Source organism: Ictidomys tridecemlineatus, chromosome 3, assembly GCF_052094955.1.
Source record: "Ictidomys tridecemlineatus isolate mIctTri1 chromosome 3, mIctTri1.hap1, whole genome shotgun sequence".
Taxonomy (NCBI): domain Eukaryota; kingdom Metazoa; phylum Chordata; class Mammalia; order Rodentia; family Sciuridae; genus Ictidomys; species Ictidomys tridecemlineatus.
In genome coordinates, this window is record NC_135479.1 from 147,797,247 (window position 1) to 147,814,955 (window position 17,709).

At 37.6% G+C, this 17,709-nt stretch overlaps 2 protein-coding genes across 8 annotated transcripts in view; one reads left to right on the plus strand and one right to left on the minus strand.

Moving 5' to 3' along the window:
• The window catches only part of LOC110598395 (uncharacterized), a 62,235-nt gene extending 57,847 nt beyond the window's left edge, over positions 1-4,388 (minus strand). For all 6 annotated transcript variants that reach the window (XM_078044160.1, XM_078044163.1, XM_078044161.1 and 3 more), the window contains exon 1: positions 2,450-4,388. In XM_078044160.1, coding sequence (XP_077900286.1) covers positions 3,792-4,388 — 597 coding nt within the window. In that variant the 3' untranslated portion in view covers positions 2,450-3,791. The remainder of the gene's footprint in view (positions 1-2,449) is intronic.
• Positions 4,389-4,749: 361 nt separating this feature from the next.
• Gsk3b (glycogen synthase kinase 3 beta) overlaps positions 4,750-17,709 on the plus strand; it is a 161,212-nt gene continuing 148,252 nt past the window's right edge. For both annotated transcript variants that reach the window (XM_005327628.5, XM_005327629.5), the window contains exon 1: positions 4,750-4,883. In XM_005327628.5, coding sequence (XP_005327685.1) covers positions 4,796-4,883 — 88 coding nt within the window. In that variant the 5' untranslated portion in view covers positions 4,750-4,795. The remainder of the gene's footprint in view (positions 4,884-17,709) is intronic.

The following is a 17,709-nucleotide window of genomic DNA, read 5'->3' on the forward strand; positions in this document are numbered from 1 at the left end:
AGCTCTGCCATTTTACTAATCATTTGACCTTGAATAGTGTGCTTATCCTAAAATTCATCTGACTTCTGATACCCTCATCTAATATTAATTAAAAAAAAGGTTGATAATACTTATCTTTCAAGGTTTTGGGGAGGAATAAACAGACACTCAATAAATGTGAGTTTATTACCCCTTCCTCTTAATTTTCTCTTTGACCTTGATATTGGAGTTTTTCCTAGGCTTCATTACTAAACAACTCTTTCCATGTCATAGTTTGGACTACAAGTATCTGGAGCACAGAGACTATATCTTCTTTAATATGGAAGACCAGCACCCAAGAACATGTTTGTATTTAATACAGTTAACTAAGATAATAAATCAGACTCTGGAAAGAGTTTGTTCATGGATCTATTTATAATAGTTCATTCTTGATTCATCTAAATACACTGCCTCTCATATTCTATATACTACTTTATTATTAAACCTGCCTACCTTTTAGTTTCAATTTTAAAATGTGGCTAGTGATTTGGAGCAAGTTATTTAATTATGCTAGCACATAGTTTCCTCATTTATAAAAACAGAAAAATAGCTTCCCTTCCTATTTTACTGGGTAGTTTTGAGGACCAAATGATATAATGCATGTCACAGTACAGTATAAGGTGTAGGTTCAGACTATAGGATAAGGAAAGTAGGATCCATCAAAAAAAAGTGGGGATTGTATGCAAGACAGAAGTGTAGACTAAGAAGCAAGACTAAGAAAAGGGATCTGAATCCTAGTTCTGTTATTTTAGTTTGTGGACCTTGGGTGAGTTAGTAAGCCTTTCTGGGGCTCAGTTTCTTCATCTCAATATTGTAGGTGATAATAGCACTTAATTGATAGAATTGTTGTAAGTTTAAATAAGATCGAACACATGAAGTATTTAAGTACAGTGTCTGTTTTTTTAAAGTATATATATTTTTTAGTTGTAGATGGATAAAATTTGTTTATTTATTTTAACGTGGTACTGAGGATCAAACCCAGTGCCCTCACACCTGTGAGGCAAGTGCACTACCACTGAGCCACAGTGTCTGGCACACGCCAGTGTCTGACATATTACAAAAACTCAACAAATAAAATTTTAAATTTGTAAGTGGTTAACAGCATGTGTGAAGGTAAAGAAAGAAGTCTTAAAAGTTCAGAGAAATAACCACTGAATATTAGTCTCAATAGTTCCTTATTTTAAAAATAAATATTTCCCTCAAGTCCTATTTTAGGACTGAAACATAAATTTTTTTTTTCTATAAAATTTTCCACTCTTGGTCAGAGTTTATTAAAAACAGCTTCAGTTCAAAATATTTGAAGGCAGCAACTGTAAAATTACTATTAACATTAGACTATTTTTGTATTATTACTTGTATTATATAGAATAATAATCATGATTCCTGTTTTTAAAACCTAAAGTTACTTACTTTCCTGTTGGTATAATTGGGAGTAGAGACGGGAAGAAGAGGCAGGCAATATTTAAAGCTCTTCTTCATAGCATTTAGGAACAGAAAAGGTGTTTCATATAGCAGAGAGGCACCACTCAGTTGACAAAGTCGCCAAGCAATGACTTTGCTTTTAACATTCTTTACCACACCCATAGCATCCAGTGACCTCATGTTCTCTTTTAATTGCAAAGAACAAGATCCCCTGTTGCTCTTGGGATATAAAGCTATGCTTAGGTTTGAGATCACAAATTGATTGCCTGTTGGCCACATCTACCTTGGGATGTTCTTACTTTGGTCGGCAGGGTTCCAAATATTAGTTACCACCATTTAAACATCTAGAAATCTCACACAAAGACCCCATGGTTTCTCTTGGAAGAAAACCAGAACATCTCATAATACTGGACCCTCATTCCTGAGGGCAACAATCTGCTAGAGTGGAGCAGCTGCTCCCTTTATGGATATTCCAATATACCACATTCTCTATCATTTCCCATTGTTTTACACAAATCAAGTGTCATTTATTTGCTTTACTTGTCCAGCCTCTGTAGACAGATGTGAGTCTGAAACGTTATCAAGACCTTTCCTGTCTGCTATCAAAGCTTATTTTGTTCTGTACCAAGTCCATCATCAGTTTTCAAAGCGATGGCCCGTAATCTGATCAAGTACGTACTTTTACATGTTCTTTCTGGAGATAGTATCTTAACAGAAAGGAATGACTCTGCACATGGAAATTACAAGCCCTACTGGATTACAGTCAGGATGGTAAGCGTTCATTCTACTTTTTCTTAGTCTGGTGTTGCCATACCTTACTGTTCTCAGGCAGACAAAAAGAATTGTTTTTCTAATAGAACAACGGACACTGGCCTATGTGTGAAGCCTACACAAATAGCACTTTTAGAGATTACCCTAATTCCAAAGGATTCAAGATACTATGGGCAATTCTGACTCTCCGTTTCCTTGGAGGTTTCAGGATATCCGGCCTGACGGCATTTCCCCTCACCTGCTTTCAGGGCCGGTTTTGCGCAGGGCAGTCGCGCCTAAGGAGCGCGCGCAAGGAGCATGAGCTCATCTCTCAGGGGCGTTTCCAGAAGACCAGGCCTGGCCGCGCGCACCAGGCAGAGTGGGCTTCACTATATCAGTGGTCCCGGCGGCTGGGCGGGGCGCAGCTGCCCAGAGGCGCTACCTCTGGAAGCTTTGTTCCTACTTTAGGTCCTGAGAACTCGTACCAGCCGTGGGCGGCCCCTTGTCCGTCTGGCCCTTTTGTGGGAAGACGCCCCCAAATAGCAGGCACGCGCGATCCCGTGCTGAGAGAGCCCAGGGTGCGCCGAGTAAGCCGCGCCCCGGGGAAGGGCTCCAGTGGGTGGGGAGAGCCCCTCGCTTCTCTGCTCGCTTGAGTGCTCCATGCCCTGCCCCGCTGACCGCAGCAGTTTCGGCTGGGCTGTGCAGAGAGCCCGGGTGCCCCATCTGCGGTTTCCGCACAGGCTGGGAGCAGCCGCAGGCAAGCCCGTCAGACCGTCCGCCACGACCCGGGCGAGCTTCTCCCTGCTCCAGGGACCGCCGCCGAAGGCCGGAATCCAATCATACTACAGCTAGGTCTTGCGATTGCACGGCAGTGAGTGCCGATTGGCCGCAGCTGGGGGTTTCGGCCTCACTCCTCCTCCTTCTTCCCCGACTTCATCTCCAAAGCGTCAGGCCAATGAGACGGCGCTTTATAGAAGTCCTCTCTTTGCTTTCTTCTTCTCCCCACCTTGACGAGGGAGGAGAAGTTCTGACTGGCTAAATGTCCTCGGAAGCCCTCTTCCTTTCACCAATCAATGAGAAAGGTACACTCCCAGTGGAGTTTTACAGCCAATTGCGAGGCGGCCGCGGCGCCCAGCCATGAAGTTTCACCCGCGACTCCAGGTTTCACGGTCCTTAACTCTTCATGCTTTTTCCTGAGGGCCGGCAACTCTGATTGGCCACTTTTGCTATAGTCGAATTTCTCGTCCAGCCAGCCACAGAACAAGGCGAATCCACTTTCTTTCCGTTCGGCTGCCTTCGGTATTTTCCGTTCATTAGGCGTGGTTTCCCAGTGACACTTTCTAATTGGCTTCTCAAACAGATCGGCTTTTTCCGGAACGAGCCGCAAGCGAGAGACGTTGGTGATTGGCTCCGCTTTGGGTTTCGGCTTCCCAGCCGAAGTGGGCGGGCGCGGACTCGGTCGGCTATTCCCAGACGCCTGTTACGCGGGCGGCCGGGCTTTGGGCGGTGTAAGGCTGGGTGGGGGAGGAAGGAGGCGGAGGACGAGTAGGAAGGGGGAGGGGGAGCGGGGAAGCGCTAGGCGGCTGCGCAGACGGCGCTCCTCATACAGAGCTGCCCCCGACCCGGGCGAATGCTGGTTTGTGCTGCTGCCGCTGCCGCCGCCGCCCGGGCCGAGTGACAAAGGAAGGAAGGAAGGAAGCGAAGAGGACCTGGCCCCGCAGCCGCTGACAGGGCTCCGGGCTCGGGGCAAAGCGCAGACACTTCCTGAGCAAGCACCGATCAGAGGCGAGGGGCGGAGGGCGGCCGCGCCGGTGCCGTGGACGGGGGAGGGGGCCCCAAGGGACGGAAGCGGTTGCCGGGTTCCCATGTCCCCGGCGTATGGGGAGCAGTCGAGGAGCCGCTGCCTGGGGTCTGAAGGGAGCTGCCTTCGCTATCGCCGCCGCCATGGCCGCTGGATCCAGCCGCCGCCTGCAGCTGCTCCTGGCGCAATGAGGAGAGGAGCCGCCGCCACCGCCCGCCTCTGACTGACTCGCGACTCCGCCGCCCTCCTGGTCGCCGGGCCCCCGCCGCCAGCCCGCTGGATCCCGCCGCTGCCGGAGCCGCAGCGTTTCCCGTCGCATCTCGGAGCCACCCCTTCCTCCCATCCCCCTCTCTTCAAGCGTGAGACTCGTGATCCTTCCGCCGCTTCCCTTCTTCATTGACTCGGAAAAAAATCCCCGAGGAAAATATAATATTCAAAGTACTTATTTTCAATCAAGTATTTGCTCCCGTTTCACGTGATATATATTTTTAAAGGATTTCCCCCACCCCATCCTCCTCTCTCAGGAAAGGGAGGTGAAAGAATTGTAATCCCCCATTCCAGCCCCAGATTATCTATATGTTCAATATCCGTACCGATCTGTCTTGAAGGAGAAATACATCGCTCGTTTTTTTTTAATAGCTATACAAAAAAGTGAAAAGCCTGGAGAACGAAGTCTTTTTCTTTTTCTTTTCTTTTTCTTGTGAGAGAACTTAATGCTGCATTTATCATTAACCTAACACCCTAACATAAAACAAAAGGAAGAAAAGGAGGAAGGAAGGAAAAGGTGATTCGGGAAGAGAGATCATGTCAGGGCGGCCCAGAACCACCTCCTTTGCGGAGAGCTGCAAGCCAGTGCAGCAGCCTTCAGCCTTTGGCAGCATGAAAGTTAGCAGTGAGTATCGATTTTATTTTACACCTCTACTCCACTTCACCCTTAAAATAAGAAACCTCGAAATAGCAGGATGTTAAAATATTAGACCTCCAGATCAATCAGAGTAATGGAAAAGGGCAAAACCTGTCTTCAGTCAAAGATGAGGCAGCTCACTCCTTTCTCCTCCCATACCTCCTCCCTGGTCTCATTAACCTTGAATTGAGAGAATGTGATTTTTATTTGGATGATTCAATTTGGAACTTATTTCTTATACTTTCCTTGGTTTTGGTAGTCAGCTTTGTCAGGTTGCTTGACTGTTTTCACGTTAAAATAGCCATGGAAGTTTTTACTTGTTCATGCTTTTGAATAATGAGGAAGACTTGATCCATAAACCATTATGTACATTTTCGGAGCGTGTGTCTTCCGGAACGAGGGAGGATGTTTTAGATAGTTCAGGTTTCAGGGGTTATCATAGTTTTGTATACTTAAGTAGACATTAAATGTCCCAGCCTCCTAACGTTTCTTCTTTGCCCGAGTGATACACAAATTATTTGTTCTTAATCTGGAGATGGACTTGCTCAGTAACTGGCATTCGTGTTTGGAGGCGAGCCTTAGCCCTCCCTTTAGTAGGATCGGGTGGGAGTCGATAAATATCGAGCAGCATTTGCATCTTAAGTGCATTGTTTCCAATTGGATAAGTGGTTTAGTGTGTTATCTCCTAACCTTCCTGTTTTGACATTACCAATCTGCCACCATATAATTTGTTTAATCAAAAGGTAACTTGGAAGTGGGTCCAAGTTTTGATTGAGGTTTGTATTGTCAGTGCCAAAACTGAGTTAAATAATAATTGTCACTGACTCATTGGGATTTAAGTTGAATTTTGAGGTGCCTTTGCATACATTACTTGTTAAATGTTCTGGAGTACAATGAATTCCTTTTTAAGACTATTTAAAATACTGTTGATTAACTCCCCTCATATTTAAAACTGTGGATTTAACTCTTAAGAATATGGATTTAATTCTTTCCATCATAGCTGTTGCAGAAGACTGTCATCCTGTAAATAATAGGGCTATCTGGGCTGTGTTAGGGTTCTTGCTAGACTGTACTCTTGCCCTGGATTTGTACTGAAAATCTGTTATTCAAGTGTTTGGTATACAAAGTATCCTATGTCACTGTATCTATTTGTGGAGATGTTTGTATGGTATTTAATGACAGCTATTTAAACATACTTGCAGAATTTGACAAACATATCTATATTGTTTCTTATTCCCCTGAGAAAGGGGTTAGATGAAGGGAAAGATAAACTATTTTGTTGCCTCTGGCTAAGATTAAAAATCAAAACCTAAATGTGTATGCTCTTAGGTGACATTGATTATATACTTAATGCAACATAAAATGATCAGTTTTAATTGAACTCAAGATTTCAGTTCATGTTGGTTTATGGAACTTGACTAAAACATAGTCCAATAGCTGATGGGAGGTTATTTTTGAAAGTTGGTTTTTTTCTCTTGGTGACTAGCTAGTAGAGAACGCAGGGTATGTGAAGAGGGAAGCTGATTTTGCATCTTTCAAGGAAGGATCATGCTTTCTAAGCACTTCATGGGGTCATTTGAAAATAATTATTTAAAATTCTGGTGTAATTTTCATCTGTGATGAAGCAAATCTTATAATAGCTGCTTAAGAGCCTCTGTGTTACTGGAGTGTTTGTATGTTTTACATCTTTGTACTATAGTTTAAAAATCACTCAAAAATTTTAAGTAATTCATTTATTATGTTTAGTTCAGAGATGTGTAATGCTAAATTACAATGTTAAATTTTGGGACTTTTCATTTTATTTCCAGGATTTTCTTTGAAAAATGACTCCTTAGTTCTTAATATAGATGTAACTTTTAAATTTGGAGGTTAAGATATTTCATCAATTGCAATTTTTAAAGGGCAAAAATAAAAACTTGGCGACTATGACTAATTAAAGGGCATAGTTAACCTTTATTTTAGGGACATTTAGAAGAAATAGGAATTATTGAGCATATGTTAGGGTACTAGTAGTATTTAAGGGAACTTCTGTTCACTACAAAAGAGCTACATAAGAAATTATAGTACTTGACCTCAAAAACTTGTTTAATGGTAAAGGATGGATATGAGGGGAAAAAATGTGAAAACAATAGTATGATAATTGCAAGATTATAAAATACAAATTGAACTGTGTTCAGAAGGACAAAGAATAAAGGGATGAGAGAATGGTTGGAGAAGGAAGACTTCTGTAGAGGTGTGCTTTTAGGTGTTAAAGAAGGCTGTAACTTGAACTGTTGGAGAAGTATGAAGGACTCTAGGTGGGAGGCATGTACAGCACAGAGATGGTGAGCTTTGTATGAGAGGCAACAAGCAAGGTGGTAAATCTGATTTAAAGGGCCTAAATAGGAAAATAAGAAGAGATGAAATTTGAGAAATATGGGAAGGTTAGCAGAAAGGAAAAGGGGCCTGTAAAAGTTTGGTTGAGTTTCAAGAGAGATCTGGATTTTACTATAGATTATTAAACAGATACTGGAAGGTGATTTGGGAGGTTGAGTTGATGGATTTGCATGGAGAGACATTACGATCCTTTTAGGGAAATAGTAATGAATATTGTGAATCATGAGGGTATAAATTAAAATGTGAAAATGGATGAAAGGAACAGATTCAGAGACAGTATGAATGAAGAAACCAGCAGGACTTTGGATTGGATGGAGGGGAGTACTTGTGGAGGAGTCAGGAGTTAAAAATAAATTCTGAGGTTATTAGTCTGGAAGACCTGACTGCTGAGTTGTATTGTTAATTGTAATGGGAAAATTGAGAAAGTGCTGAGAGAGAGAGTAGATGAATTCACTTTTAAAAATTTCATATACAGTAATTTTCCTTGAAATTCAGCAGGTAGCAGCTTGTCTCTGACAATGGTATTTAAATTCCAATCCATTAATTACATACTTTCTAATTTACACCTAAAAATGTCAAATTTGTCTTTGGGAACAGTAAACTAAAGATTTGGGTTTAAATACTTTTGATTAACATTTAAAAAAATTTTAGTATAGACTCACAATTGAAACCTAGTTATAATAGTTCCATGGTAATTTATTTGAGGACAGTGAAAATACTTTGATGCTGTGACTTAAACATATTTAGATATTTCATAGGCTTTAATGTAATTTTTGGTACATGGTTAAACTTGTTTTTCATAAATAAATACTTAGGTAAACTTTGCATTTAAAATAATGATAATACTACTACTAAGAGTCTTCACTTTGTGAAGACTTCAGCTGAAATTAAATCTATTTGATAATAGGTATTTTTTATCTTTTGATGAAATCAACATTTCTTCTTTCAATTCAGGCTTATGTGTTATTAAATAGCACACATCTGTCTATTTCTTCTTTAGGATCACATGGTATTTTACCCAAAATTGAGAAAGTAAGAACTGACCACGCAATTTTAGTAATATTCTCCTTCACCCCGCAATGGGAACTGAACCCAGGGGTACTTCACTAGTGAGCTACAACAGTCCTTTTTATTTTGAGAAAGGCTTTCTATAAACTCTAAAGTTGCTGAGACTGGCTTCGTTGAACTTTTGGTCCTCCTGCTTCAACCTCCCAAGTCTCTTGGATTATAGGCTTGAGCTGCGGTGCTCAGCTCAAACTTTTCTTTAATCTTTTATTTTCTGGTACTGGAGATTAAATCTACTACTGAGCTATATCCCCAGCTCTTTTTATTTTGAGACAATGGCCTCCCTAAGTTGCCCATGCTGGCCTTGAACTTGTGATTCTCCTGCCTCAGCTGCCTCAGTAGCTGGGATTATAGGCATGCATCAGAGTCCAGCAATAAATGCTTTTAGTATATTGTTGGACAAAATTAGCTTATTGCATAGGTTTGATGCTTAAACTTAAGATTCAAAAAGAGAAAAATAGGTCAATGAACATTGTTTACGGTATTTCCTTGTAAATAACTTTTTCTAATAAAAATTTTTATTAGCAAAGAGAATAATTAATGGATAGTTACGTATTATTCTGCAGTATTAAGTTATGTGGGGATTAAAAGCAAAGAGAGATACAAACATAGTGTCTCTCTATTCCTAGATTAAAATTGTGATACCTAAAATTTGGTTATTAGAAATTAGTCAATTTCTTGGTTTTTCTGTTAATTTAGAAAACATTGCTCACATGTGAAACTGAAAGCCAGAACCTTATTTTCATTTCTTTCCCAACTAAACTTACCTTAGAGTTTTAAAACCACTTAAGGTATTCATATAAGAATTGCATGCATTCTTGTTCCATGCATCTATATAATGCTTGCTAATTGTGAGATAACACTAAGGCACAGGCACTAGGAAGAAACTTCAAAGTAACCCAGAGATTCATAAACCAATTTATGGCTGATTAGAAACTGCATTAGAAAATGAGGCAACATCTTTTAATTTTACTGGCAAGTCAAGACTATATTTGTCACCCTGTTCTCTCTGTCCCCCATATTGGATTTGAGTTGTAGGTGTGAGTTGCTGTTTTGGATAAACAGAAAACTGGGAAAGCCCAAGTTTTCATAAGTACCAGCAGCAGATTTTGAGACAGGGTAAGTTGTATTTTTGTGTGAGCTTTATGCAGAGAAAGGTGAGAAATGTGCAGGTGCTGACCGTGGCTGGCCAAAATGAGTCTGTCTGTTGTTTATTTATTTATTGGCACTGGGAGTGAACCCAGGGGTGCTTAACTACTAAGCTGCATCCCTAGACATACATTTATGTATGTATGTATGTATGTATTTATTTTGAGACAGTGTCTCCCTAAGTTGTTTAGGGCCTCACTAAATTGCTGAGGTTGGCTTGAACTTGGAATCCTCCTGTTTCAGCCTCCTGAGCTGCTGGGATTACAGGTATATCCCACTGCACCCAGCAATGTCTTCTTAATAAGACTTCAAGGGGTTATGAGAGAGAGACGGGGATGGGCAGGATATGAGACTGTAGTACCTCTTGTGATATTCCACCCTAAAATAAAGAATAGAGAGGCAGAGCACATAGGTGTGACAAAGTATGCGCTGGTACTAACAGGACTAACTTGGTTGCCTGGATGATGTTCTATCAAGAACATACTTACAACAGGGTATGATTTTTGTTTGTGAAATTTAGCATCATTTTCTTGCTGATTTTTTTTTGGATTGGTTGTGGTGGTAATGGTGGAAGGGGAATTTTGCATAATTTCAAGAATTTTCATGGTTAATAGATTTTGAAGTAGAGGCTGCAGTCTTTGTTCCCATCTTTGATTATATCAGTCTTCTTTAGTCATAAACTGCCTTTGAAATTTGTTGAATGTAATGTAGAAATGTATGTTTATATAAAAATGTGTGACTAGAAAAGTAAGGAAAAACTGACAGTGGAACTAAAGAATAATTTAATTGTGCTCTGAAAAGTTTCCTACCATTAAACTTTTTTTTCTTTCTTTTTTTTTTTTTTTGTGCTGGGGATTGAATGTGGGGCCTTGTACCTGTGATGCAAGCACTCTACCAGCCTGTAAACTTTTATTAAGAGTTTTTCTATTTTTAAGAGAATAATACTTAGCAGGTACTGGACATGTAGTAATTTATTCCAGAATATACTTGGGTCTGTAATATACTTGGTATTGTACAAGATACAAAGGCACAACTTTGTAGATTTGGGCTCCGAGTTTACAATTTCCCTTCTCATCTTGTGTTTTAGAGGTAGGCAGATTATAATTTTGTGATTGGTTAAGTCTTATGTTTTTGTATTCAGTAGTTTTCTTAGGATTTTGATGATTTTTTTTTTTTCCTGAATGAATTTTGCCAAACTAGTTTTCCTTCTGTTTTCAGAGTACCATGATCAGTAGTGGTACAAAACTGACCTTTATTATGTTCCCGTATTAATATGGTCTGGAGTTGCTAATTTCTCAATTGTCCTTTCCAATCAGTATAGTAATAAAAAGTAAACATTGTTGAGGAAGGAGAAATTTTTCTAAAATTTTGTATTTTGGATGATTAAATGATTCAAATGAATTTATGGGCTAACATTGAATAAGCATGTTCTAAAGCCAGAAAGGTAGTAGATAAGTAGGCATGAATATTAGAAACTTTGATAAAAGATAATGTTTTGATAAAACACTAATATTCTTATTTTTTCATTATTATTGTGTCATGGCACAGTTCTTGGCTTGGGATGTTAAAAATAAATAGGTTATTTTAATAGAAATTGGCCAAGAATAATAATATGATTAATGTGGTATACCTGTTGAGTGTTCACTAAGTACTAGCAATCTGCCAAACTCTTTATATGCAAAACCTCATTTTAATCATTATGTCAACTCTATGCAGTAGCTAATATTATTATCCCCACTTTATAGATGAGGTAAATAAAATGAAGAGAGATGAAGCAACTAGTCAGAGATTACTTGGCCAGAAAGTTGCTCAGCCCGGATTTAAATTCAGGTATTCTGATTCCTGAGCCCTTGCTCTTTTTTTGTATATGTTGTAGAGAATGGATTGCTATTATTTTAACACCTGGATTCCAGAGATAAGTTAAAGTGCTTTTTACTTTTAGTATAGTCTTTCAATGATAATTTAGAAATGACTGTAAGACTTTCATTTCCAGGCATGCCTGTTAGCAGATACAGTATTTATCGATTTATAGTTATATTGGAAAAATCAATTATTTAAAAATATCAGGGAAAACTTAAGACAAACATTAAAAATGAAAATATTAGGGCTTAGACCAGCACAGAAGAAAAGTAATATGTGATTTGTTTATTTGTTTAATGTCTAGTCAGAACACTGGATTTTATATGTCAGTACTGACAGATTATAAATAAACTCTGATATATTTATATCCTAAGATAATATTAGAGTGTGTTTCTAAAAGTTAGTCATTATGAAGGATTATTCTTTCTCTTTGTCTCTCTTCCTATGGTTTATAATTGTCTTTACCTCTCCCTTTTAAAGTTGATGCCAAACTTAAAGGAAAAATTTTTGATTGTATATTCAACCAATTAATTCAAAGTATATGTTGGGCATTTGCTAGTGTCAGAAATCTGGAGCTCCTTCCTCTATCTCCTGCCCCAAGAATAACAGTTACACATCAATATGAAATTGGATTATTTGGAACCTCATCTTTTTGGAAATTGGTTGATAGTTAACAATCAAAAAGTAAACTAAAAAGTCTGAGCAGCTTGAATCTGCCAACAAATAGAATGTACACTTTGCTTATGGATTGGTCTTCAAGACTTTTTTTTTTAAACAATTCTTGATTATTGCTTAACACAATTCTAATTGATTTAGTTGTCTGGTTTCTTAAAACCACACATTAGAAGGGAATGAATGGATACTGATGTTAAACATTACACCTACTAAAAAGAATAGACAGAAAATTCAAGAAAATATGCATATTGAGATTACTTAGTATAAGCTCAAACAGCTCCAGGAGAAATCACTCTGACAATTGTTCAAAGTGTTCACCTAGAGAAGGTTAAATTATACTAATTGAACTCTCTTTTAAAGGGGCAGGAGGCAGGAAAGTCTCTTCTGGAGAGCTGGGTTTCTGCAGTAACTTCTCACATCAAACATCTTCTAATTTGTTGGTCACTGAAGTGATGAGGAAGAGAACTGGGTCATCTCTGTCTGATTGGCCAACCTCTAGTTGGATTTCAGTGATATGGACAAAGGTACTAAAGTCTTTAGTATGCTAGCCAAGGGTATGTTTCCAACTATTCCGTCCATTGTCCATCTACATTTAATACTCAACAACAGAATATCTGTTTTAAAGCTTATTTTCTTATTTTTTTCTCCTTGGTGTATGTATGGAATTACAGTTTCGAATTTTACCTGTCTGTACCTTCTGTTTGTTGAATGCTTAGGCACTGCATGGAGTCATTTAAGCTTTCTTATGAATTATGAATAGCTTTTTAGAGAGTACATTTGCCAGATAGATTTCTGGCTTGTGTAGTGAGATTTGAAAAGGTATGTATGTTAATTGTTTTGCTAGAGAAAAAAAGATGATCATGGTGAAGTATTTTTCCCTTGTAGGTCTGAGAAATTCTTAGGGTCTTAATTGGCTGATATAATTAAAAAGGTTAGGAGTTTGAGATTTCTTAACAAGGAAGGCTAACCTATCTTTTAAGTGTGATACCCTCTACTTTTTCTTATTCAATGAACTCAGTTAATTCTTTTTAATTAGTTAAACCACTTTCTTTATGACTTGTAACAAATTGCTAATGCTAGACTTCTGAGTTTGTGGAGGCAGCACTTGAAAAATTGGAAGTGTTGTAGTTAGGCCTGGCATCAGGATGATAGTATTATAGTGACCTCTTGGTATTTCAGAGCTTTCACCCTCTATATATGTTATTTAAACTTTGAGTTAGTAGAGTTTCAATAATGATAATAATTATATATATACATAAAAGCAGGGTATGTCATGTCTATATAAACATGATAATAACCACAGTAATATTAATTGGATACTATGTCCTAGACAGTTTCATGTTTATTTGTGTATTTGCTTTAAAACAATTTAAAAAATGGTTTGTTCTGTGTAATATTTCTGATCCTGCTCTGTAATTACCAGTTCCCTTTCCTAGAGAGGGCTGACATTACAATTTCTAAATATCCTTCCTTAGATATTCCATATGTCTTGATATTTTTTGGTACTGGGGATTGAACTCATGGCCACTTTGCTACCAAGCAAATACTATTGTATTAAACTTAGAGACAGGGTCTCACTGAGTTGCTTAGTGCCTCACTTTTTCTGAGGCTGGCTTTGAACTCTAAATCCTCCTGCCTTAGCCTCTTGAGCTGCCTGGATTATGGGTAGGTGTCATTGTGCCTGGTCGTATTCTTTATCTGTTTAGATAAATAATTTTTACAGTGGGCTTCCATTTTGTGTATATGTACCTAAAATGACAGTGGCTCTAGCAGAAGAGTGTTAAAATTAAGATAAAAGTCATACCAATTACTCTAGAAAATTGCTATTTGTCTTCCTAGATTACTAAACCTTTATTTCTCCGAATGTGAGTTAGATGGGGAATAAGTGCAAAGATGAGAGAGAGTGCTTCTCTCTTGGTAGTTAGAGGTAAGATGCTAATAGTTTTAAGCAGTGAATTCTTAGTATCATTTTAAAAATATTTCTTACTGTAAGTTTGTTTATCCATAGTGCCAAGAGATATTGTCTGTTTTTTTTTTCCCCAGAAACAGATGTTTATTTCTTGGTAGAGTAAAAGCAAAGGATCATTTATTTTTTTCCTTTGACTTTCCATTTTTCTAATATCTTAGATAAGAAAACCTGTTCTCTTGAGAGATCAGAGGCGCAGAGTGCATCAGTGTCCATGAAGCCTGTGCCTTTTACCTCTTGAAGAGCGCATGGTTTCAGTCTCCTAAATCAAGCGTTCCTTAGTCTTCTAAAATAATAATTATTTTTTATGGTACTAGTAAGGAAACTAGGGAAAGTGTTCTGTCACTGAACTACTTCCCTAGCATTTCTCTTTTAAAAATGTTACTACTATTATTATTATATTTTTGGTACTAGGGATTAAGCTCAGAGGCACTTAACAACTAAACCACATCCTGAGCCCTTTTTAAAATATTTTATTTTGAGACAGGGTCTTACAAATTGTCCAGAGCCTGGCTAGGTTGCTGAGGCTGGCTTTGAACTTGTAGTCCTCCTGCCTCAGCCTCCCAAGCTATTGGCATTACAGGTGTGTGCCACTGTGCCCAGTTTTAAAAAGTTTATTTATTTTTTATAAAATAGTATATAATGTGATTTAAAGAAATCAAATAGTACAGAAAGGCTTATAATGGAAACTAAGCATCTACCCAAGTCACACTTCTTAGATGCAACCTTAACTATGACAGCTTTTTCCTTTAGGAATTTTTTTCACTTTTAATTAGCATGCCTTAAATCTATTTCTTAAAATTAAGATATTATTTTTATCTTCTAATTATTATAGATATCATTTATTGCCATGTCCATCTCCCCTTTGCTATTATGCTAATATAATTATGCCACTATTTTAGTTACACTATTATTTAAGTTATTCTTATTACTTAGTAGTCTTAGCAGAAACATTGTACAATGATCACTTTTCCTTTTCAAAATAACTTTATTCAGAGAATTCATACTGTTAAAATTTCCCCTTTTAAGATACACATTTTATGTTGAGCATGGTGGTGCACACCTGTAATTGCAGCCGCTCAGAAGGCCAAGGCAGGACTATCTCAAATTCAAAGCCAGACTCAGCAACTTAGAGAGACCCTAAGCAACTTGGTGAGACCCTGTCTCCAAAAACTAAAAAGGGCTAGTGATATGTCTTGTGATATAGCGCTCCTAGATTCAATCCCTGGTACCAAAAAAACCACTAAGTTTTAATAGTTTGGAGTACATTCACAGAGTTGTATACCTTTCACCACAATCTAATTTTAGTGTATGTTTATTATCCAAAAAGAAACTCATGCCCAATAGTAGTCATTCTCTAACTTCTTTGCTCCAGCTTTAGGCAACCACTAATCTTTTAGATACCTATTCTAGACATTCAATATAAATGGATTTACATAATACATTCCCTTGTATGACTGTCTTCTTTTACTTAGCATAATGTCTTCAAGGTTGTTTTGTATTGTAACTTGTATTAATACCTCATTTTTAATGCTGAATAATATTTTTTTTAAATACCATACTTTATTTATTCATTCATCAGTTGATAGGCATTAGAATTGTTTTTGCTTTTTGGCTAGAATGAATAATTGCTGCTGTGAACATTTATGAACAAATTTTGGCTTATCATATATTTTCCAATTTTCTGAGTGTGTACCTAGGAGTGGAATTGCTGGGTCATAGGGTAATTCTATTTTTAACATGTTAAGGAAGAATGAAGTCCTTTCCAAAGCCATGATCACATTTCCTTTGTTTTAAGATTTTTTTTTTGGACTTTGCTGTTGCCATTTTCTTTTCCTTGTACTGTTTACAGTGACATGTTGTCAATTTTTTCCCCCCCCACAAATGTACTTGGGTTGCTACCTGCTTCCCCTTTCCCTTTTCTTTGGATATTCTTTTTCTTAGAGTCCTCCTTCTATGCTAATATCTGACCTGATTATTCTCCAGAAACTGTTGAACAGTTGTCATCCTCAGACTTTTTTCATTCTTTGGATTGACTTTCCTATTTTTCACATCTTATATCTTTGAATAGTTCTTTTTTTAAAGTTTTTGCATTTTTTAATATTTATTTTTAAATTGTAGTTGGATACAATACCTTTATTTCACTTATTTTTATGTGGTGCTGAGGATTGAACCCAGGGTCTTGCACGTGCGAGGCGAGCTCTGTACCACTGAGCCACACAACTCAAGCCCTTTAATGTACTCTCACGATATCAGCCAACTGTGCCTAAAATACTGTTTGCCAAATATGTCTGGAAAGTTGTTAATTTATTGTTTTTTCCATATTTGCTCTCAAAGGATAGTTAGAAAGGGTATATACATTTTTGGCAGGTGTCTCTATCTTTGCAGTTTCTAGACATTGAGAAACAGATGTTTGAGATTATTTTGTATTGTTATCATCAACTGATTACCATTCTAACATTAAACAACAGCATGAAGCAAGTAAAGAAATCTGAAAGCTGGGCGCTGCGCACACCCGTGAGCTCAGAGACTGGGGAGGCTGAGGCAGGAGGATTATGTGTTCAAAGCCAGCCTCAGCAATGGCAAGGTGCTAAGCAATTCAGTGAGACCCTCTCTCTAAATAAAATTCAAAATAGGGAAGGGGATGTGGCTTAGTGGTTAAGTGCTCCTGAGTTCAATCCCTAGTACATGCCCTCACCCCAAAAAAGAAATCTGAAAAATATTGATATTGAGGAATTGATTAGCAAGAGCTATTCAGAATTATATAAGCTACAAATATGAGTCACATGCAGTTTTAAATTTTCTGTGTCACATTAGAAAAAGTAAGAAGACATAGGTGAAATATACTTTAACCTTTTATGTATATATATTTCAACATATAATCAATATAAAAATTATTCTTTTACTTTCTTTTTCTGGTTACTAAATCTTCATAAACTAACATACCTATTTTGAGTAACCACCGTTCAAGTGTTCAGTAGCCATATGTTGCTAGTGTTTATTGTATTGGACAGTACAGGTTTAGCATTTTGTTCAGAAATTATTTTATTGTTTTCAACCTGTTTGGTCAGATATTGTGTTATTTTCAAGTAATAAAAAGATGTGTATGGTTTAAAAACATTTAATTGATTTGCATCATTTATTTGTTTTTAGTCATGTTTTCCATTTATTTTGGAACTTTATGTCATTGAAAAAGATTAAGAGACTTTTATGTTCTTCAGAAAGCTGTTTGCTATAGGGGGTAATAATTTTTCTCCATATTTTTTTAGCACAGCTATTAAAATAAATGCTTGTTAGATACTATCATTAACATGATTGTCCTAGCCCGAATGAAATTTTATTGGTACATTTTTTTTTTGGTCATTTGCTCTTTTCCTTGATCTTTCAAACACCTACTCATCTTTCAGAGTTTCAAAACCACCCCAAACATATAATCATCCATGCCGTACCATGAGGCATGAATTCACTTGCATATAACTACTGTAGAATTCTCTATGATCCTTCTTATAGTCTGCCTTATATTCTTGTTAACTTATCTGTCTCTGGGAGATCATAAATTCCAACACGGCATAAAAGTATTTTATTCACCTTTATATTTCTGCAACATGGAGCATAATGCTTTCAATTTTGGGTTGCTTAATACATACATGAGTTGAAGGTGGTTTGTTTTGATACTGTGGAATAGTAGTGATATGGTGAGGAATTATCCAGTCATCAAACTAT